At 42.9% G+C, this 17,350-nt stretch overlaps 1 protein-coding gene across 2 annotated transcripts; it reads right to left on the bottom strand.

Moving 5' to 3' along the window:
* Positions 1-1,266: 1,266 nt before the first annotated feature.
* LOC135505699 (armadillo-like helical domain-containing protein 4) lies at positions 1,267-16,704 on the bottom strand. 2 transcript variants are annotated; one of them, XM_064924747.1, is made up of 8 exons: positions 16,471-16,704; positions 10,850-12,054; positions 8,034-8,420; positions 7,499-7,654; positions 7,223-7,381; positions 4,870-4,901; positions 3,283-3,417; positions 1,267-3,036 (listed from the first exon to the last, which is right to left on the bottom strand). In XM_064924747.1, the coding sequence occupies exons 2-8, from the start codon at positions 11,946-11,948 to the stop codon at positions 2,962-2,964; spliced, it is 2,043 nt and encodes a 680-aa protein (XP_064780819.1). In that variant the 5' UTR covers positions 11,949-12,054; positions 16,471-16,704; the 3' UTR covers positions 1,267-2,961. The 2 variants fall into 2 exon arrangements, with proteins under 2 accessions (XP_064780819.1, XP_064780818.1); XM_064924746.1 differs by having other exon boundaries at positions 3,268-3,417.
* Between the last annotated feature and the right edge of the window lie 646 nt (positions 16,705-17,350).

The following is a 17,350-nucleotide window of genomic DNA, read 5'->3' on the forward strand; positions in this document are numbered from 1 at the left end:
TTTTAATTTGGTCTGACCCTCGCTCCTCATTCTCATGGAACGGGTCTTTTATTTCCCCCCTACTATTTTAACATTGTTAACCCCTGGCAGTGCCAGTAGGAACCGTGAGCATTCTAGCATTCCATGACCAGACCGCTCCACTTTGACCATCAACACCAGAGGTCTGTTCAGGAGGGTGCCCTTTTTACAGAAAGCTCATAGAAATGTTTTGTCTAGAACCTATCTGATTCTCGGTCTTGTAGAATTGAGAATTGTGTCGGCTCTATTCACTACATTTCTAGCTGCAATGTTCTGAATGTTGCACCTCATTGAATGAACTCCAGTTGAAGGGCTTCCTCAGCAGTCTGTCATTGGTCATTTCTATAGTCCTTCGTATATATATTTAATGTACATCTAAGGCTCTGGTCTGTTTCGACAAAGGAGCGGTCTAAAGAAGAAACAGCCGCTTCCAGATTCGCTGATAACTTCCCATCCCTTATGGCTTCATATGAAATCAATAAATGGTTTTCACTCCAGAGAAATCAAATTAATTTCACAAAGGCCCCTTAACTGGTCCTGGAGGACCAGCGTCCCACTGGTTGCCAAGCTACCCTTCATCCCAGAGCCCACCCACTCCTCTCCCATCTCATTGGATGAGAGTTGTCAAGTTTTTTTTATTGGATGTTCCACTCTGTTTATATCCACAGCAACTGGCCTGTTGATAAGATCGGCCACGTAGGACTGGAGTTGAGCTGCTCGTCTTGCTAGAATTTCCCTTTGGGCACACCCATCTAGGATCAGCTTACCCTTTTCAAATCCTAACCTTCACCATTAGGGACGGGGGATGACCTTAGCTCAGTGGGCAGGACCAGCTAAAGGGGGGCAACATTTGTTGTTTTGGGGTGACCAGCCCTGGCCCCCTCCGATCTGTAAGATGTGCTAAGGGAAGTTTGTTTTGTTGCATTTGAGTTCTGTTCCCTCTTCCCCTGTCACCTCTTCCCCTGTCACCTCTTTTTTTTTTTTTTTCTGAAAGTGTCCGATATCTTTTTATTTAATGTGGAAAAAGAAAACAACAGAAATAAATTATTTGATTTTTTTAATGCTGTAAGGTGGATTGTCATGGTTGACTTTTGGTTCTCTGGTGGTTCTCTTTCTTCCGTAGCAAACAGAACATTTGAAACGTAAAACAATGCAATGTTTTATGTATCATTTCATGATGAGGCATTTTTGTCTTCCAACTGAATTTTCAGTGTTAGTGTTTAGCAATAGAAACAAAATAAGCAGCCCTTCCCAAACAGAGCTTTATTGGTAAATACTTCACATTTGATATCTATAGAAAGAAAGACAAATGTTGACATAATTTTACAGAACCCATATGATAGAGTATTATTGCATATTAACAGGCTTCTCAAGCAACCTACCAGGAGATGGTCACACAAAATGACACATTTCACAGACTTGAAATGAGTGACTACTATAGATAACAATGCAAGATTACTTAAATACATTGAACTTGATTTTTGAAAACACCTTTGTGAGATTTAGTGCTAAAAGGCAGACAGTTTAGATCAACCACAGAACTAAATAAAGAGATGCATTTAGATCCCAGTGGCATCAACGCTGTAGCAGAAAGCGTCAGGGGGGCTGATAGCCAAAACTCGAGGATACTGAGCCTTTCACCTGACTCTTTTTTACCATCGTGAATCTTGTTCTTGAGGCAGCTTTACAGAGTAGTCACTAGCTGGCACAGCCACAAAGTCCTAAAATCAGATTTGTTTACCTAACCTTAACCACACTGCTAACCCTAATGCCTAACCTTAAATCTAAAGTTACATTTTGTTTTCATACATTTCTACAATAGCCCATTTTGACTTTGAAGCTGGCCCATTCTAGCGGAAATGGCTCCGGTCCACCTCAAGGGCAAGATTCATGACAAACGTCAACCTGCTGTCCTTTCAGGTACCAGTGCAAACTAAGAACATTCTATTGCTACACTGTTTGGAGAAACAGTACAGGACAGAGGCTGAGTGAAAAAGACAAGTGGTCTCCCTTTACAAATCCGCCAGCGTGTCTGTAATGACTCCAAATGACTTGGGCTTTCTGTAGAGTCATGGACTATTAAATGGGAAATGATATAGAGATGATTAATTAAGTATTAGCCTTGTATATACGGTTATGAAAAAGGTTGCTTGCCATGCACTGGAGGAAAAACCTAACGTTGTCAGGAGGAGCAACAAGAGGAAAAATATCAGTATACTGTACACACACACAGTAGATACACAGAGCTGGTTCCTGCTGCTTTCAAAGTAGGATGATGACATGCCTTTGGCCTTCAACAATCGACAAGGTTGAATCCAAGAACCGCTGTCAGTATTTTCAATACATATTTACTTAATGCAACTGATGCCGAGAGCTTATGCTTTTTCTTCTTCCAGTGTCTATGATGTGCTATGAACAATATAGTATGTGGCAATATTACTCCAGTAAGTGGATCTCTATAGTCTGAAGTGGCTTCCTTCCTAAAATGGCTTCCTAAAATGTAGGAAAGGAGAGGAAGCCACTTTAGACTATTGAAATGTAACCCTGCTAAGCTTTATAAACTGAGAGCCTATTGTATGCGATGTAGGTGTCCCCTCTAGCGTTTTAATTAGAGCCAGTCATTTAAAAATAAAGTGGCATCAACAAACTGACATCCCTTTATGCAGTGTGTGTTTGAAAGGATCTCAAACTGGTTTGTGATCAACACATTGTGGATCATACAAGAATGTCAATAGCCTGGAGTCTCTTAAAATGTTCTATAATTTTCCCTCTGCACCTGTAACTACGTAGGTGTGCAAACATTCTACCATGTTTTACATTTCAAAAACCCACCCGTCTTGACAGTAGTACGCCAACTTCCCCCATTGTCTCATAGCCAGGCGGCCCATAGTGATTGGCGATGTGGTAGTCATGGAGATGTGATGCACAGGGCTGTGGGAGGGATCAGAACTCGTCCTCGGAGCTGTCAGCCAATAGCATGGCTTGGTCCTGCCCGTTGCTGCTTGGCTCCCTGGGTTGCTGGAGATGAAACGGACAGATGGCAAAACCCAAAAGTCAGGACATTCATTGCATGGAGGTAAAGGTTGTATACAGCTCAATAAGTCCATAGTCTCTTCCTCTCCATCTCCTTTCCTTATCTGCACTGACGTGAAAGAAACTCCAATCAGTGCAGATGGAGAGGAGGTAAGGAAGCCACTTTAGACTGATCCTTATTTAATAGTGTAGTGCTAGTGTATTATTCTTATTAACCTCTGTGTGTCTGACCTTCCTCCTGCGCTGGTGTTTGAAGCTGTTCCTCTTACGATGGATCATCCTGATGCTGTAGAGGGCCCCAACGATGAGCAGGGCCCCTGCGATGCCAATGCCCACCGGGGCCAACATCCCAGACACATACCCTGCCTGGAGGGAGAGGGAACATGGTTGGGGCATGGGTGAAAGAGGGGCCACACACACAGGAGAGACAGACTAGACAAAGAGTAGTGTCCTAGAGACAAACTCTTTCAGTAGATGTTTTACATGTTTTTTTGACTAAACTAAATAGCCAAACGGCCTGAAGGACCACACTTTCTAGCCTTTATTTTATAGTAGAGGACAGTATGGTTCCATCAGGGGAATTTAGCTGAATGCGGTGCAACTCCATATGAGTCAAGGTTGCTACATCCACCCCCAGGAACATAGCAGGGGTGAAATGTACTGTAGGTGCAACTCCATATGAGTCAAGGTTGCTACATCCACGCCAGAGGAACATAGCAGGGGTGAAATGTACTGTAGGTGCAACTCCATATGAGTCAAGGTTGCTACATCCACGTCAGAGGAACATAGCAGGGGTGAAATGTACTGTAGGTGCAACTCCATATGAGTCAAGGTTGCTACATCCACGTCAGAGGAACATAGCAGGGGTGAAATGTACTGTACTGTAGGTGCAGCTCCATATGAGTCAAGGTTGCTACATCCACGCCAGAGGAACATAGCAGGGGTGAAATGTACTGTACTGTAGGTGCAACTCCATATGAGTCAAGGTTGCTACATCCACGTCAGAGGAACATAGCAGGGGTGAAATGTACTGTACTGTAGGTGCAACTCCATATGAGTCAAGGTTGCTACATCCACGTCAGAGGAACATAGCAGGGGTGAAATGTACTGTACTGTAGGTGCAACTCCATATGAGTCAAGGTTGCTACATCCACGTCAGAGGAACATAGCAGGGGTGAAATGTACTGTACTGTAGGTGCAACTCCATATGAGTCAAGGTTGCTACATCCACGTCAGAGGAACATAGCAGGGGTGAAATGTACTGTACTGTAGGTGCAACTCCATACGATATGATATGTGGCTCTGTTCATGCCAGAGGAATTGAGCAGGAATTAATGAGCACATGATTTTTGCGTTTTGGTTTTCATGTGTTGCACTTGCATTCAGAGGCATCTATGAATCACATGATGAGGCATAGTATTGATGTCAAATGGAAGAACCAAGGACACGGATGGTTCCTGATGTTGTGAAATTCTCTCTGGTGTTTACAGAACAACTCGTGCTCTGAGATTAGGATATCAGAACCTGTTTAGACAAAGCACTTGTAACAGTTGAGAAAAGGGTTGCAATATATGGGAAAATGAATGGCTTCATTATTGCTGTTATGAGTGAATGATGCATGGAATGCTAAGGCATAAATGTATGAAGCAGACTATCCTTATTTTCAGTGTACAGTATGTACTATAGTTCTGTGTTGTACTTCTCTATAAATGTTATGTATTATGTCCTTTTGTGTGGACCCCAGGAAGAGTAGCTGCTCCTTTAGCATTAGCTAATAGTGATCCTAATTTAAAAAATACCATTAGGGGGCAGTCTTACCTTTTCTCTGATCAATTCCACCCATCTACGCACTGAAAAAGAGAGAGTGGCTTTGAAGCACATTGAATCCACACAATGGATTTGTACCCACTATTTCAATTAGACTTACACAATGGATTTGTACCCACTATTTCAATTAGACTTACACGATGGATTTGTACCCACTATTTCAATTAGACTTACACAATGGATTTGTACCCACTATTTCAATTAGACTTACACAATGGATTTGTACCCACTATTTCAATTAGACTTACACAATGGATTTGTACCCACTATTTCAATTAGACTTACACAATGGATTTGTACCCACTATTTCAATTAGACTTACACAATGGATTTGTACCCACTATTTCAATTAGACTTACACAATGGATTTGTACCCACTATTTCAATTAGACTTACACGATGGATTTGTACCCACTATTTCAATTAGACTTACACAATGGATTTGTACCCACTATTTCAATTAGACTTACACGATGGATTTGTACCCACTATTTCAATTAGACTTACACAATGGATTTGTACCCACTATTTCAATTAGACTTACACAATGGATTTGTACCCACTATTTCAATTAGACTTACACAATGGATTTGTACCCACTATTTCAATTAGACTTACACAATGGATTTGTACCCACTATTTCAATTAGACTTACACAATGGATTTGTACCCACTATTTCAATTAGACTTACACGATGGATTTGTACCCACTATTTCAATTAGACTTACACAATGGATTTGTACCCACTATTTCAATTAGACTTACACAATGGATTTGTACCCACTATTTCAATTAGACTTACACAATGGATTTGTACCCACTATTTCAATTAGACTTCACGATGGATTTGTACCCACTATTTCAATTAGACTTACACAATGGATTTGTACCCACTATTTCAATTAGACTTACACGATGGATTTGTACCCACTATTTCAATTAGACTTACACAATGGATTTGTACCCACTATTTCAATTAGACTTACACGATGGATTTGTACCCACTATTTCAATTAGACTTACACGATGGATTTGTACCCACTATTTCAATTAGACTTACATGATGGATTTGTACCCACTATTTCAATTAGACTTACACAATGGATTTGTACCCACTATTTCAATTAGACTTACACAATGGATTTGTACCCACTATTTCAATTAGACTTACACGATGGATTTGTACCCACTATTTCAATTAGACTTACACAATGGATTTGTACCCACTATTTCAATTAGACTTACACAATGGATTTGTACCCACTATTTCAATTAGACTTACACAATGGATTTGTACCCACTATTTCAATTAGACTTACACAATGGATTTGTACCCACTATTTCAATTAGACTTACACAATGGATTTGTACCCACTATTTCAATTAGACTTACACAATGGATTTGTACCCACTATTTCAATTAGACTTACACAATGGATTTGTACCCACTATTTCAATTAGACTTACGATGGATTTGTACCCACTATTTCAATTAGACTTACACGATGGATTTGTACCCACTATTTCAATTAGACTTACACAATGGATTTGTACCCACTATTTCAATTAGACTTACACAATGGATTTGTACCCACTATTTCAATTAGACTTACACAATGGATTTGTACCCACTATTTCAATTAGACTTACACAATGGATTTGTACCCACTATTTCAATTAGAACGATGGATTTGTACCCACTATTTCAATTAGACTTACACAATGGATTTGTACCCACTATTTCAATTAGACTTACACGATGGATTTGTACCCACTATTTCAATTAGACTTACACAATGGATTTGTACCCACTATTTCAATTAGACTTACACGATGGATTTGTACCCACTATTTCAATTAGACTTACACAATGGATTTGTACCCACTATTTCAATTAGACTTACACAATGGATTTGTACCCACTATTTCAATTAGACTTACACGATGGATTTGTACCCACTATTTCAATTAGACTTACACGATGGATTTGTACCCACTATTTCAATTAGACTTACACAATGGATTTGTACCCACTATTTCAATTAGACTTACACAATGGATTTGTACCCACTATTTCAATTAGACTTACACGATGGATTTGTACCCACTATTTCAATTAGACTTACACAATGGATTTGTACCCACTATTTCAATTAGACTTACACAATGGATTTGTACCCACTATTTCAATTAGACTTACACAATGGATTTGTACCCACTATTTCAATTACACTTCTTTTCCTAATTGAAAATATTTACCTCATATTTGATCGACCACAAATAGCCAAAGTCAGTTTTACATGTGTATGAATGCATGTGTGTGATTTTTGAGTATCCTCTCACTCAGGCCCTGGTTGCGCTGCACCCAGACAGGGGGTGGGGGGATGAGGCTGTAGGGAGGTCGGGTGGGGGCAGGGATGGGGGTCTCATTCAGGTCCTCTTCACTGTCCTCTTCCTCTGACTCCTCCGTGTTCTCATCCTCCTCATCCTCTTCTGGCTCCTCTACAGGAAGGAAGGAATACAACCACTGCAACTTCCTGTACATTTGAACTTTCAACCTTACACTGTGAAAACAATGTGTCCATTGGTGTATTATGTGTGTATTATTGTGACTCCTACCTTCAGACTCCAGTTCCTCCAGACCTGATTTGGTTGCAGGCAGTTTGGTTGTCTTGGTGACCATTGTCATGGTAATCTGCTGGGAGGTGGTGCTTATAGGATTGGTTTCGGATGTTGGCGGGGTTTCCTCTAGGTTCTGTATGGTCTTACCGCCATCTAAATATAACCATCACAGCGGGATCATTATAGTAGACATAGTGAAGTCTAACATCAACATCTATCCTTTTTGTAAAAACAAAACATGTAAAAGAAGAGACGTGATCATGTCTCAATGTAATGAAGTTGTGAAATTATTTTTATATTCAAATACAATCTATTTTTGGGCTTAATTGTGGTCAATTTGCTGTGTAAAATTATTATTCTTTTCTGGCCATTCACTCTAACAAAAATTGTCCCGCAGCTGAATCTAGTTGCCTACCCCTGCTTTAGACACTATTCTAGAAACTTCTAGATCTGAACGGATCGAGTGACTGTAAGCAATATGGTGAAAAGATGAAGCGGACGAATGGAAGTGTGTGGAAGAATGAAGTCTCACCTGTGTCAGACTGGTGTACTAGCTGTTCTGCCTCTGAAGGCGGCGGGTCTATTGGTGAACCAGAGGGGCTGATTGGCTCGGAGATCCCGGCCCCGGATGTCTGCCATGGCGACGTCCAATCTGGTAGCACTGGGGACGGAACACGGGATGGCCCTGTGTCGTCTGTATCCGCAGTGACCGCCTGGTCGAGATCCGCCTCTGACAGCAGCATCCCCGTGGTAACCATGGCGACAGACGGCTGTGAGTTGTCAGGCGAGAGAGTGGCCGCTGCTACCCCCGCCCCTTCGGGTGTTACATCAAAGGGCTCGAAGATGAGAGGGAGGTCCTCCGAGGACATCGTGCTCTCTGTGGCCGCGTCCTGCAAGGGAGGGGCACTGGCATCCATGGCTGTTAGTAAAATACACACACACCAAAAGATGTTGGGTCAGGACTCACTGATTGTCCATAGGCAATTATTACTGGTTTAGTGACTGCAAGAGATCAGCTTGTGGCTAGAAACATTGTGGAATGTGTACTGGTGATAGTAGATCAGTTTCAGGCCCACAACACTGATTCCAGTTCTCAGCTACATTCTAACTGCTCTGACAAATAAAATAAAAATGCATAAATCACATATCATATCCATGGATGGAATCCACCATATGGTGTTCAAGTATCCATGATCAGTGCAGCTTTCTGGGACAGGTTATTCTTACACAGTAACTTGATTTACTCACCTACCTTTCTATGGAGCTGATGAAGGTTCAATCTGAATGTTTCTTTCTGCATCTCTTTCCGGCATGCACAGTGCATTCGGAATGTATTCAGACCCCATGACTTTTTCCACATTCACGTTAGCCTTGTTCTAAAATTGATTTTTTTCTTCATAAAAAACTTCATAAAAACACACAATACCCCGTAATGACAAAGCAAAAGCTGCTTAAACTAAAAACTGACATCACATTTACATAAGTATTCAGATCCTTTACTCAGTACTTTGTTGTGGTACCTTTGGCAGGGATGACAGCCTGGAGTCTTCTTGGGTGTGACGCTACAAGCTTGGCACACCTGTATTTGGTGTTTCTCCCAGATCCTCTCATGCTCCGTCAGGTTGGGTGGGGAGCGTTGCCAAGGATCTCTTTGTACTTTGCCCTGTTTATCTTTCCCTCCATCCGGACTAGTCTCCCAGTCCCTGCCGCTGAAAAACATCCCCATATCATGATTCTGCCACCACAATGCTTCACCATAAGCATGGTGCCAGGTTTCCTCCAGACGTAACGCTTAGCATTCAGGCCAAAGAGTTCAATCTTGGTTTCATCAGACCAGAGAATCTTGTTTCTCATGGTCTGAGAGTCCTTTAGGTGCCTTTTGGCAAACTCCACACGTGCTGTCATGCGCCTTAACTAAGGAGTGTCTTCCGTCTGGCCTCATCTACCATAAAGGCCTGATTGATGGCGTGCTGCAGAGATGGTTGTCCTTCTGGAACTTCTCCCATCTCCATAGAGGAATTCTGGAGCTCTGTCAGAGTGACCATCGGGTTCTTGGTTACCTCCCTGACCAAGGCCCTTCTCCTTGGCCGGGCAGCCAGCTCTGGGAAGAGTCTTGGTGGTTCTAAACTTCTTCAATTTTAGAGTGATGGATGCCATTGTGTTCTTGGGGACCTTCAATACTACAGAAATGTTTTCGTACTCTTACCCAGATCTGTGCCTTGACACAATCCTGTCTCGTAGCTCTATGGACAATTCCTTCGACCTCATGTCTTGGTTTTTGCTCTGACATGCACTGTCAACTGTGGGACCTTATATAGACAGGTGTGTGCCTTTCCAAATCATGTCTAATCAATTGAATTGACCACAGGTGGACTGATCAATGGAAATTCGATGCACCTGAGCTCAATTTCGAGTCTCATAGCAAAGGGTCTGAATACTTCTGAAAATAAGATACATTTGGCAAACATTTCTTAAAACCTGTTTTCGCTTTGTCATTGTGGGGTATTGTGTATAGATTTTTTTTTAATCCATTCTAGAATAAGGCTGTAACGTAACAAAATATGGAAAAGGGGAGGGGTCTGAAAGATTTCCAAATGCACTGTACATATTGGCTCAGGCAGACTCCTCTAATCCACTAGTCTACTGCATCACACAGTAATAACCTGCCTGGCTGACCCTGCCTAGGTATTTACTGTTCCGCTCGGAGGGAAGGAGGGATGGAGAGAGAGAGAGAGAGAAAGGGATAGAGCAAGAGGGTGAGAGAGGAGCACAAAGAGGGAAGGAATTTATATGGATGTTGTGTGAGGAAGAGGGAGAGAGATGGAGGCTGAGTGAATCCCCCAGAGACTTGTATTACAGTCCCTGTCACTGCTGTCTGCTGGCAGTCATGTGGGTTTATTTCCACAGTCAGAAATAGAAAATAATTAGACTGCTTCCCTGGGTCCCTGCCTGCTATGGTTCAAAGTGAAGCGTGGAAAACCAAGGGGACGCCTCTCCCGTGTCACTCTGATCATCAAAGGAGATCTCTGCTGCTAGACGTGTCACTTTCATTTCCCCTTCTCTTTTGAATGAAACCTCATGAAACCTGGCGAAACGCAAAGAGGCAGAAAAATACGGTTCTCTGCCACTGAACCCATGTAATGGATTTCTATGGTGTGACACAATAACAGCCAGAGCAGCACCTTACCTTGTTGTGAGGCAGAGCAAGTCTGTTTGTGTGGGAATGTGCAAAAACTCAACAGAGAATATCAAGTGCAACTGTAGAGTAGATTAACTCCAGGTGGCCCCCGGTGGCTCTTTAAAATATCCAGTATGTACTAATTGGAACATAGCATACTGCATACTCACCCTCATTTCGCTGCAGTGGTTCAGTCCAGAGGCTGTCAGGGTCATCCTGTCTGGAGGATCCTGTCAGGGCCGGTCCAAGGTCGGCCAGGGAGGGGTTTGAGAGAGCAGGCGCTGTCTCTCCATCTTGGTGCCGCGGAGTGGCAGGGCCGGTGGCCTCTAGACCACTAGGGGGCAGCAATGAAGCTTCTCCTCTGGATCCCCATACTGACGGAGGGATGGAGGTCAAAGGTGAGTGTTTAAGGATGCTTTGGGGAGATAAGGAGCTTGGTCTGGTTGTCTCTGTCTCCTGGCCCAGAAGAGGAGCTCTGACGTCGGTCAAGCTCTGTCTGACTTCCCCCTCCTCTCCTCCATGGAGGTCTGGCCTCTCTTCTAGGATGAGGTCTCTCCTCTCCCCAACTGGGTGCGTCCCTGACTGGCTGTCTGGCTCTGGGGCTCTGGCTGCTGCGGAGGCATCATGTAAAGCAGCTCTAGATGTATTCACAGCCTCTGTCATCCCGTGCTTCTCTCCTATGGAAGCTAACATTGCCCCAGTGGTGGTAATAGGTACATTCTCCATGGTTTTCTCTTCGGGCCCTACTCTCATCTCTTTGTCTGTGTAGAGTTCTGGAGCTTCTGCAGGCTGTCTGTGAGTCTCCTTCCCCTCAAACAAGCTCTCAGAGGCAGCCCCCGTCTTAGCCTCCCTCCCCTGGCTCTCAGCCCCAGCCACTCCTCGTCCATGACTGTCCCTGTTTCCTACCTGCGTCACTGGCTCTATCCCCCCTAGTTCGCTTCCGTCCACATCTGGGCCAGTGCCTCCCCCTGCTCCTACATTCTCTGATAGGTCAGTCCAGCTGCCAGTCCTGTGTTCTGCCATCCCATAGGACAGTCTGCCAGAATCAGAGGGTCCAGATTGAACACTTGTTGATATGACACTGACAGGTGTTGCTGGTGTTAAACAGGGCTCTCCCTCCATTGGCTCTCCAGCGTGTCCATCACAGCCACTGTCCTGTGTGGAGGGTGCGTAGTCGTGGAGGGGCGGGACTGGGGTGCTGTAGACGCAGAGACAAACCCCTGCCAGAAGGAGGTGATGGAGGGTCACAGAGAAGAGCATCTCTCCCATCTCTCACCACAAAGTAAACATGGAGAAGGAGAGAGGGGTCGCAGTGGCTAGAAGGGAGGGGTCAGGCGACAGGGGCAGGTCACACCCAAATGGTATGGAGATTCAGCTTAGGAAAGAGAAGGGGTGAAAAACAAAGGGATATATTCAGCTCCTGATAAATGCAATGACTTAGAACTGCTGTGAATATGTGGTGCAGTGGCGCAGCGCTATAAGGCACTGCATCTCACTGCTAGAAGCGTCACTACAGACCCTGGTTCGATTTCAGGCTGTATCACAACCGGCCGTGATTGGGAGTCCCATAGGGTGGCACACAATTGGCTCAGCATCGTCCGGGTTTGGCCGGGGTAGGCCATCATTGTAAATAAGAATTAGTTCTTAACTTCCTTGCCTAGTTAAATAAAGGTTCAATTAAACTGGAGCATGTAGATATTGAAGCCAGATAAGGTGTTCGAATTACGACTGTGAGGCACACTGCACTTATAGGAATAGAGAATTTGTTTGAGAATTTCACCACTCATTTGTTGCTGAAGCCTAACCTAAGGTAATTGAGGCTGAGAATTATATGAGCTTTTCTGTCAGCCTTTCCTTTGATGCTGCAGACTGGCAGTTTCTTAAACAGCTTTGTGGAACATTTGGACTATCTCTCTACCCCTTGCTGTTTTCTATCCCTCTCTCTGGCTATTGTGCTTCTAGTCCATTCCTTTCCACACACACACACACACACACACACACACACACACACACACACACACACACACACACACACACACACACACACACACACACACACACACACACACACACACACACACACACACACACAGTACAGCCTGACACAGCAAACCCTTGCACTTTTAAAATTACTATTAATAGCAGGTTTTCTCTCCAGAACTACTCAGTCTTGTTCAGTTGGACTCTGTCGAATACTGCAGGTTAATATGTTTAGATAGATAGGCCTAACCCTCACATAACAGTTTCAGTGAGTGCATTTTCATATCAAATGTACCATACAAATAGATACTGTTTGTTTATCGCTCTGGTGCTACTATGTGGTGAATGTTCAATACTCTTAGGTTCAAAACTCCAGAGTAGTAACACTCAAAACTGTTTACTGTGCATTCATTTTGTTAGGAGACATCATTCACCACATAACCATTGATTCAAAATATGTTTACTTTGAAAGACCATGATCACCAACACACAGCATAATGATATCTTCAGTTGCTTTAACAACCAGTTAATCCAATAGCAGAAAATGCAAGATATATTTTTCAAATGTAATATGCTACAGTACTGTACAGTTAGATTAAGTAATAGTCAAATGTATTTTTGTCTTGATGAATCCAATCCTGATGTAACAGTATAGCTTCCGTCCCTCTCCTCACCCCTACCTGGGCTCGAACCAGGGACCCTCTGCACACATCTACAACAGCCATTTCGCTAGCCATTTTACATCGGTTACACTGACATAGATCTGGATTGATGTCATTGCATGCCTCGACCATGACCTGAAGTAGGGTGGTAAAACTCATGGGGATGGTAATCATTCATCTTCCAGCTGTATTGTAATCATGCATTGTATTTTACCGTATTGTATTGCACACAGTGTCTTCAGAAAGAAAATCCCAGCAGCGTTGCAGTTCTTGACACAAACAGGTGCGCCTGGCACCTACTACCATACCCCGTTCAAAGGCACTTAAGTCTTGCCCATTCACCCTCTGAATGGCACACATACACAATCCATGTCTCATATTCTTATCGGCAGACTCAGTAGCCTCGGTTTTTCTGATGACTGCCTTGCCTGGTTCACCAACTACTTTGCAGACAGAGTTCAGTGTGTCAAATCGGAGGGCATGCTGTCCGGTCCTCTGGCAGTCTCTATGGCGGTGCCACAGGGTTCAATTCTCGGGCTGACTCTTTTCTCTGTATATATCAATGATGTTGCTCTTGCTGCGGGCGATTCCCTGATCCACCTCTACGCAGACGACACCATTCTGTATAGTTCCGGTCCGTCCTTGGACACTGTGCTATCTAACCTCCAAACGAGCTTCAATGCCATACAACACTCCTTCCATGGCCTCCAACTGCTCTTAAATGCTAGTAAAAACCAAATGCATGCTTTTCAACCGTTCGCTGCCTGCACCCGCACGCCCGACTCGCATCACCACCCTGGATGGTTCCGACCTTGAATATGTGGACATCTATAAGTACCTAGGTGTCTGGCTAGACTGTAAACTCTCCTTCCAGACTCATATCAAACATCTCCAATCGAAAATCAAATCTATAGTCTGCTTTCTATTCCGCAACAAAGCCTCCTTCACTCACGCCGCCAAACTTACCCTAGTAAAACTGACTATCCTACTGATCCTCGACTTTGGCGATGTCATCTACAAAATAGCTTCCAACACTCTACTCAGCAAACTGGATGCAGTTTATCACAGTGCCATCCGTTTTGTCACTAAAGCACCTTATACTACCCACCACTGTGACCTGTATGCTCTAGTCGGCTGGCCCTCGCTATATGTTCGTCGCCAGACCCACTGGCTCCAGGTCATCTACAAGTCCATGCTAGGTAAAGCTCTGCTCAGCTCTTATCTCAGTTCACTGGTCATGATGGCAACACCAACCCGTAGCACGCGCTCCATCAGGTGTATCTCACTGATCATCCCTAAAGCCAACACCTCATTTGGCCGCTTTTCGTTCCAGTTCTCTGCTGCCTGTGACTGGAACAAATTGCAAAAATCGCTGAAGTTGGAGACTTATCTCCCTCACCAACTTCAAACATCTGCTATCTGAGCAGCTAACCGATCGCTGCAGCTGTACATAGCCTATCGGTAAATAGTCCACCCAATTTTACCTACCTCATCCCCATACTGTTTTTATTTATTTACTTTTCTGCTCTTTTGCACACCAATATCTCTACCTGTACATGACCATCTACCTACCTCCTCATGCCTTTTGCACACAATGTATATAGACTCTCTTTTTTTCTACTGTGTTATTGACTTGTTAATTGTTTACTCCATGTGTAACTCTGTGTTGTCTGTTCACACTGCTATGCTTTATCTTGGCCAGGTCACAGTTGTAAATGAGAACTTGTTGTCAACTAGCCTACCTGGTAAAATAAAGGTGAAAAAAAAATTAAAATTGTCTCACGGCATAAAAATCTTTTTTTAACCTGTCTCCTCTCCTTCATCTACACTGATTGAAGAGGATTTAACAAGTGACATTAATAACGGTACATAGCTCTCACCTGGATTTACCTGGTCAATCTAAGTAATGGAATTGCAGGTGTTCCTAATGTACATTTTCATTATGAAATTCTCAACATCTGTTGTCGACAAACCAGTTCAAAATATATAGGTTTAGCAAATGGTTAAGTGATCATCAATTTAGTAACATGTATTTTAACAAATGAGAAGACAATCATATGAAAAGTAATGTGAGTATTGCATTTTGAAAAGCAATTACTTTATATGACCATGTGTTACAATGTTTAACATGTATTTCTAGATGAGATGTTTTGAGTGTGCAAAGGGTGGCTACTTTGAAAAATATAAAATACATTTTGGTTACTACACAATTCCATATGTGTAATTTCATAGGTTTGATGTCTTCACTATTATTCTACATTGTAGAAAATAGTCAAAAATAAAGAAAAACCCTTGAATGAGTTGGTGTGTCCATACTTTTGACTGGTACCATACTTGGGAAAATTGCACCAAAGCCATTGGGGGAAAAAAACCTGTAATACCATTATAATAACAGAAAGAACATGTTCAAATGTGAAGTAATGAAGAGAATAGGACACCGCACTAAAACGTTTAAATGGTACCATACTTTGATGATCTACAAGGAACATTTTTCTAGATTGTAGTTCCCATTGGGTTGCCTGGGAAACACCCTGCTTACCTCAGCCTCCATGTATTGCTGCGTGTGTCAGACAGGTATCTCACAGACATCAACATCAAATTCTGACACACACACACACACACACACACACACACACACACACACACACACACACACACACACACACACACACACACCTAACTCTTACCAAACACCACCGACCCCCTGCTGTGTTGCGCACAAAGCTGTCCATCGCTAATCAATGGTAATTAATGCACTCAACAAGAGTCAAGAGAGCAGCCTGCTGCTTGACACCCAGAATACATGTTATGAGCCAATTATGAGGATTTTAATAGACCTCCGGTAAACAAACATCATATCATCCTGATCCACGCCACTGCGGCGCAGGCACAATCAGCTTTAGCGTACACATCCCGTGCCGAGATTCTAGTCTTCTCGTGCATTCAAATCCGCGTATTCATATGTACGTTTGAGACTATGCAACATAGGATGAGAAGCACTCTCGCTACTGTAGCCTAACAACTGTTCGAGCAATAATGCAGATCATTTTTATATTTCAAATAGATCAATAAATAAAAATATGTTAGGTAAGATGAAAAGTCTAAGGACAGGTTAGGATGCACGTAGTATAATAATGCATGGTCCTTACCTGCCAGAGTCAAAGAAGGGAATGATGTTTACCTCATTGCAAAGGGCGGTATGCCCCCCCCCTCCCCAGGCTTTCCTTTAAAGGCTTTCCTTTAAACAAAGGGTTGTAATTTTACAACAGCTTCAATATCATATCAATAAACTGCCAATATCGCTCCGGAAGCAAGCTAAAGGAATAGCCTAGTCTTTATTATTGTACTGATCAGCATCAACCAATGTATGCTTCGGAGTGCGTGTGCATGCGCGCGACTGTGTTGCTGAACTGGCAATGTCTCAATCTTCATCTGTGATTGAGTGCGTGGAGAGATATGATTTATGAACAACGTTCAGTAATATTTCACGTTTAGTGCGTTGAATAACAGGTAATTGTTTTAGTGGTGTATTTTTTTCTCTCCAAATTCTATTTGTAGAACCTCAAATGTAGTTTTTTGTTCGAGGTGGTGCTAAATGGACAGCTCCTTGGAACCTGTGTTGTGCGTCTCTTAGAACGTTACAATTAATACATTCATAAATGTGAAATCGGAACAATTTTATTTATTTTTTACCTTTATTTAACCAGGCAAGTCAGTTAAGAACAAATTCTTATTTTCAATGACGACCTAGGAACAGTGGGTTAACTGCCTGTTCAGGGGCAGAACGACAGATTTGTACCTTGTCAGCTCGTGAGTTTGAACTTGCTACCTTCCGGTTACTAGTCCAACGCTCTAACCACCCCGCCCCTACAATAGCCAAATGTAAGGAAATTACCTAATAAAAAATAGTGTCAGACCAACTATCTCTTTACTCAAGGCATAACTTCATGGCAAATTTAAAAAACACAGAACGTCTCTCTTTTCATCATCCTTTCATTTCTAGATACTTTGGGCAGTATAGGGATAGGC

The sequence above is a fragment of the Oncorhynchus masou genome, chromosome 19 (assembly GCF_036934945.1).
Source record: "Oncorhynchus masou masou isolate Uvic2021 chromosome 19, UVic_Omas_1.1, whole genome shotgun sequence".
Taxonomy (NCBI): domain Eukaryota; kingdom Metazoa; phylum Chordata; class Actinopteri; order Salmoniformes; family Salmonidae; genus Oncorhynchus; species Oncorhynchus masou.

Bases quoted from the DNA above. Each gene is read 5' to 3' on its own strand.
- LOC135505699 (XM_064924746.1), bottom strand. From the start codon at position 11,948: ATGGGAGAGATGCTCTTCTCTGTGACCCTCCATCACCTCCTTCTGGCA. The intron at 8,421-10,849 runs GTGAGTATGCAG...TTTTACTAACAG, and splicing joins ACCACTGCAGCGAAATGAGG to CCATGGATGCCAGTGCCCCT. The intron at 3,418-4,869 runs GTAAGACTGCCC...CTCTCCCTCCAG, and splicing joins TGGAATTGATCAGAGAAAAG to GCAGGGTATGTGTCTGGGAT.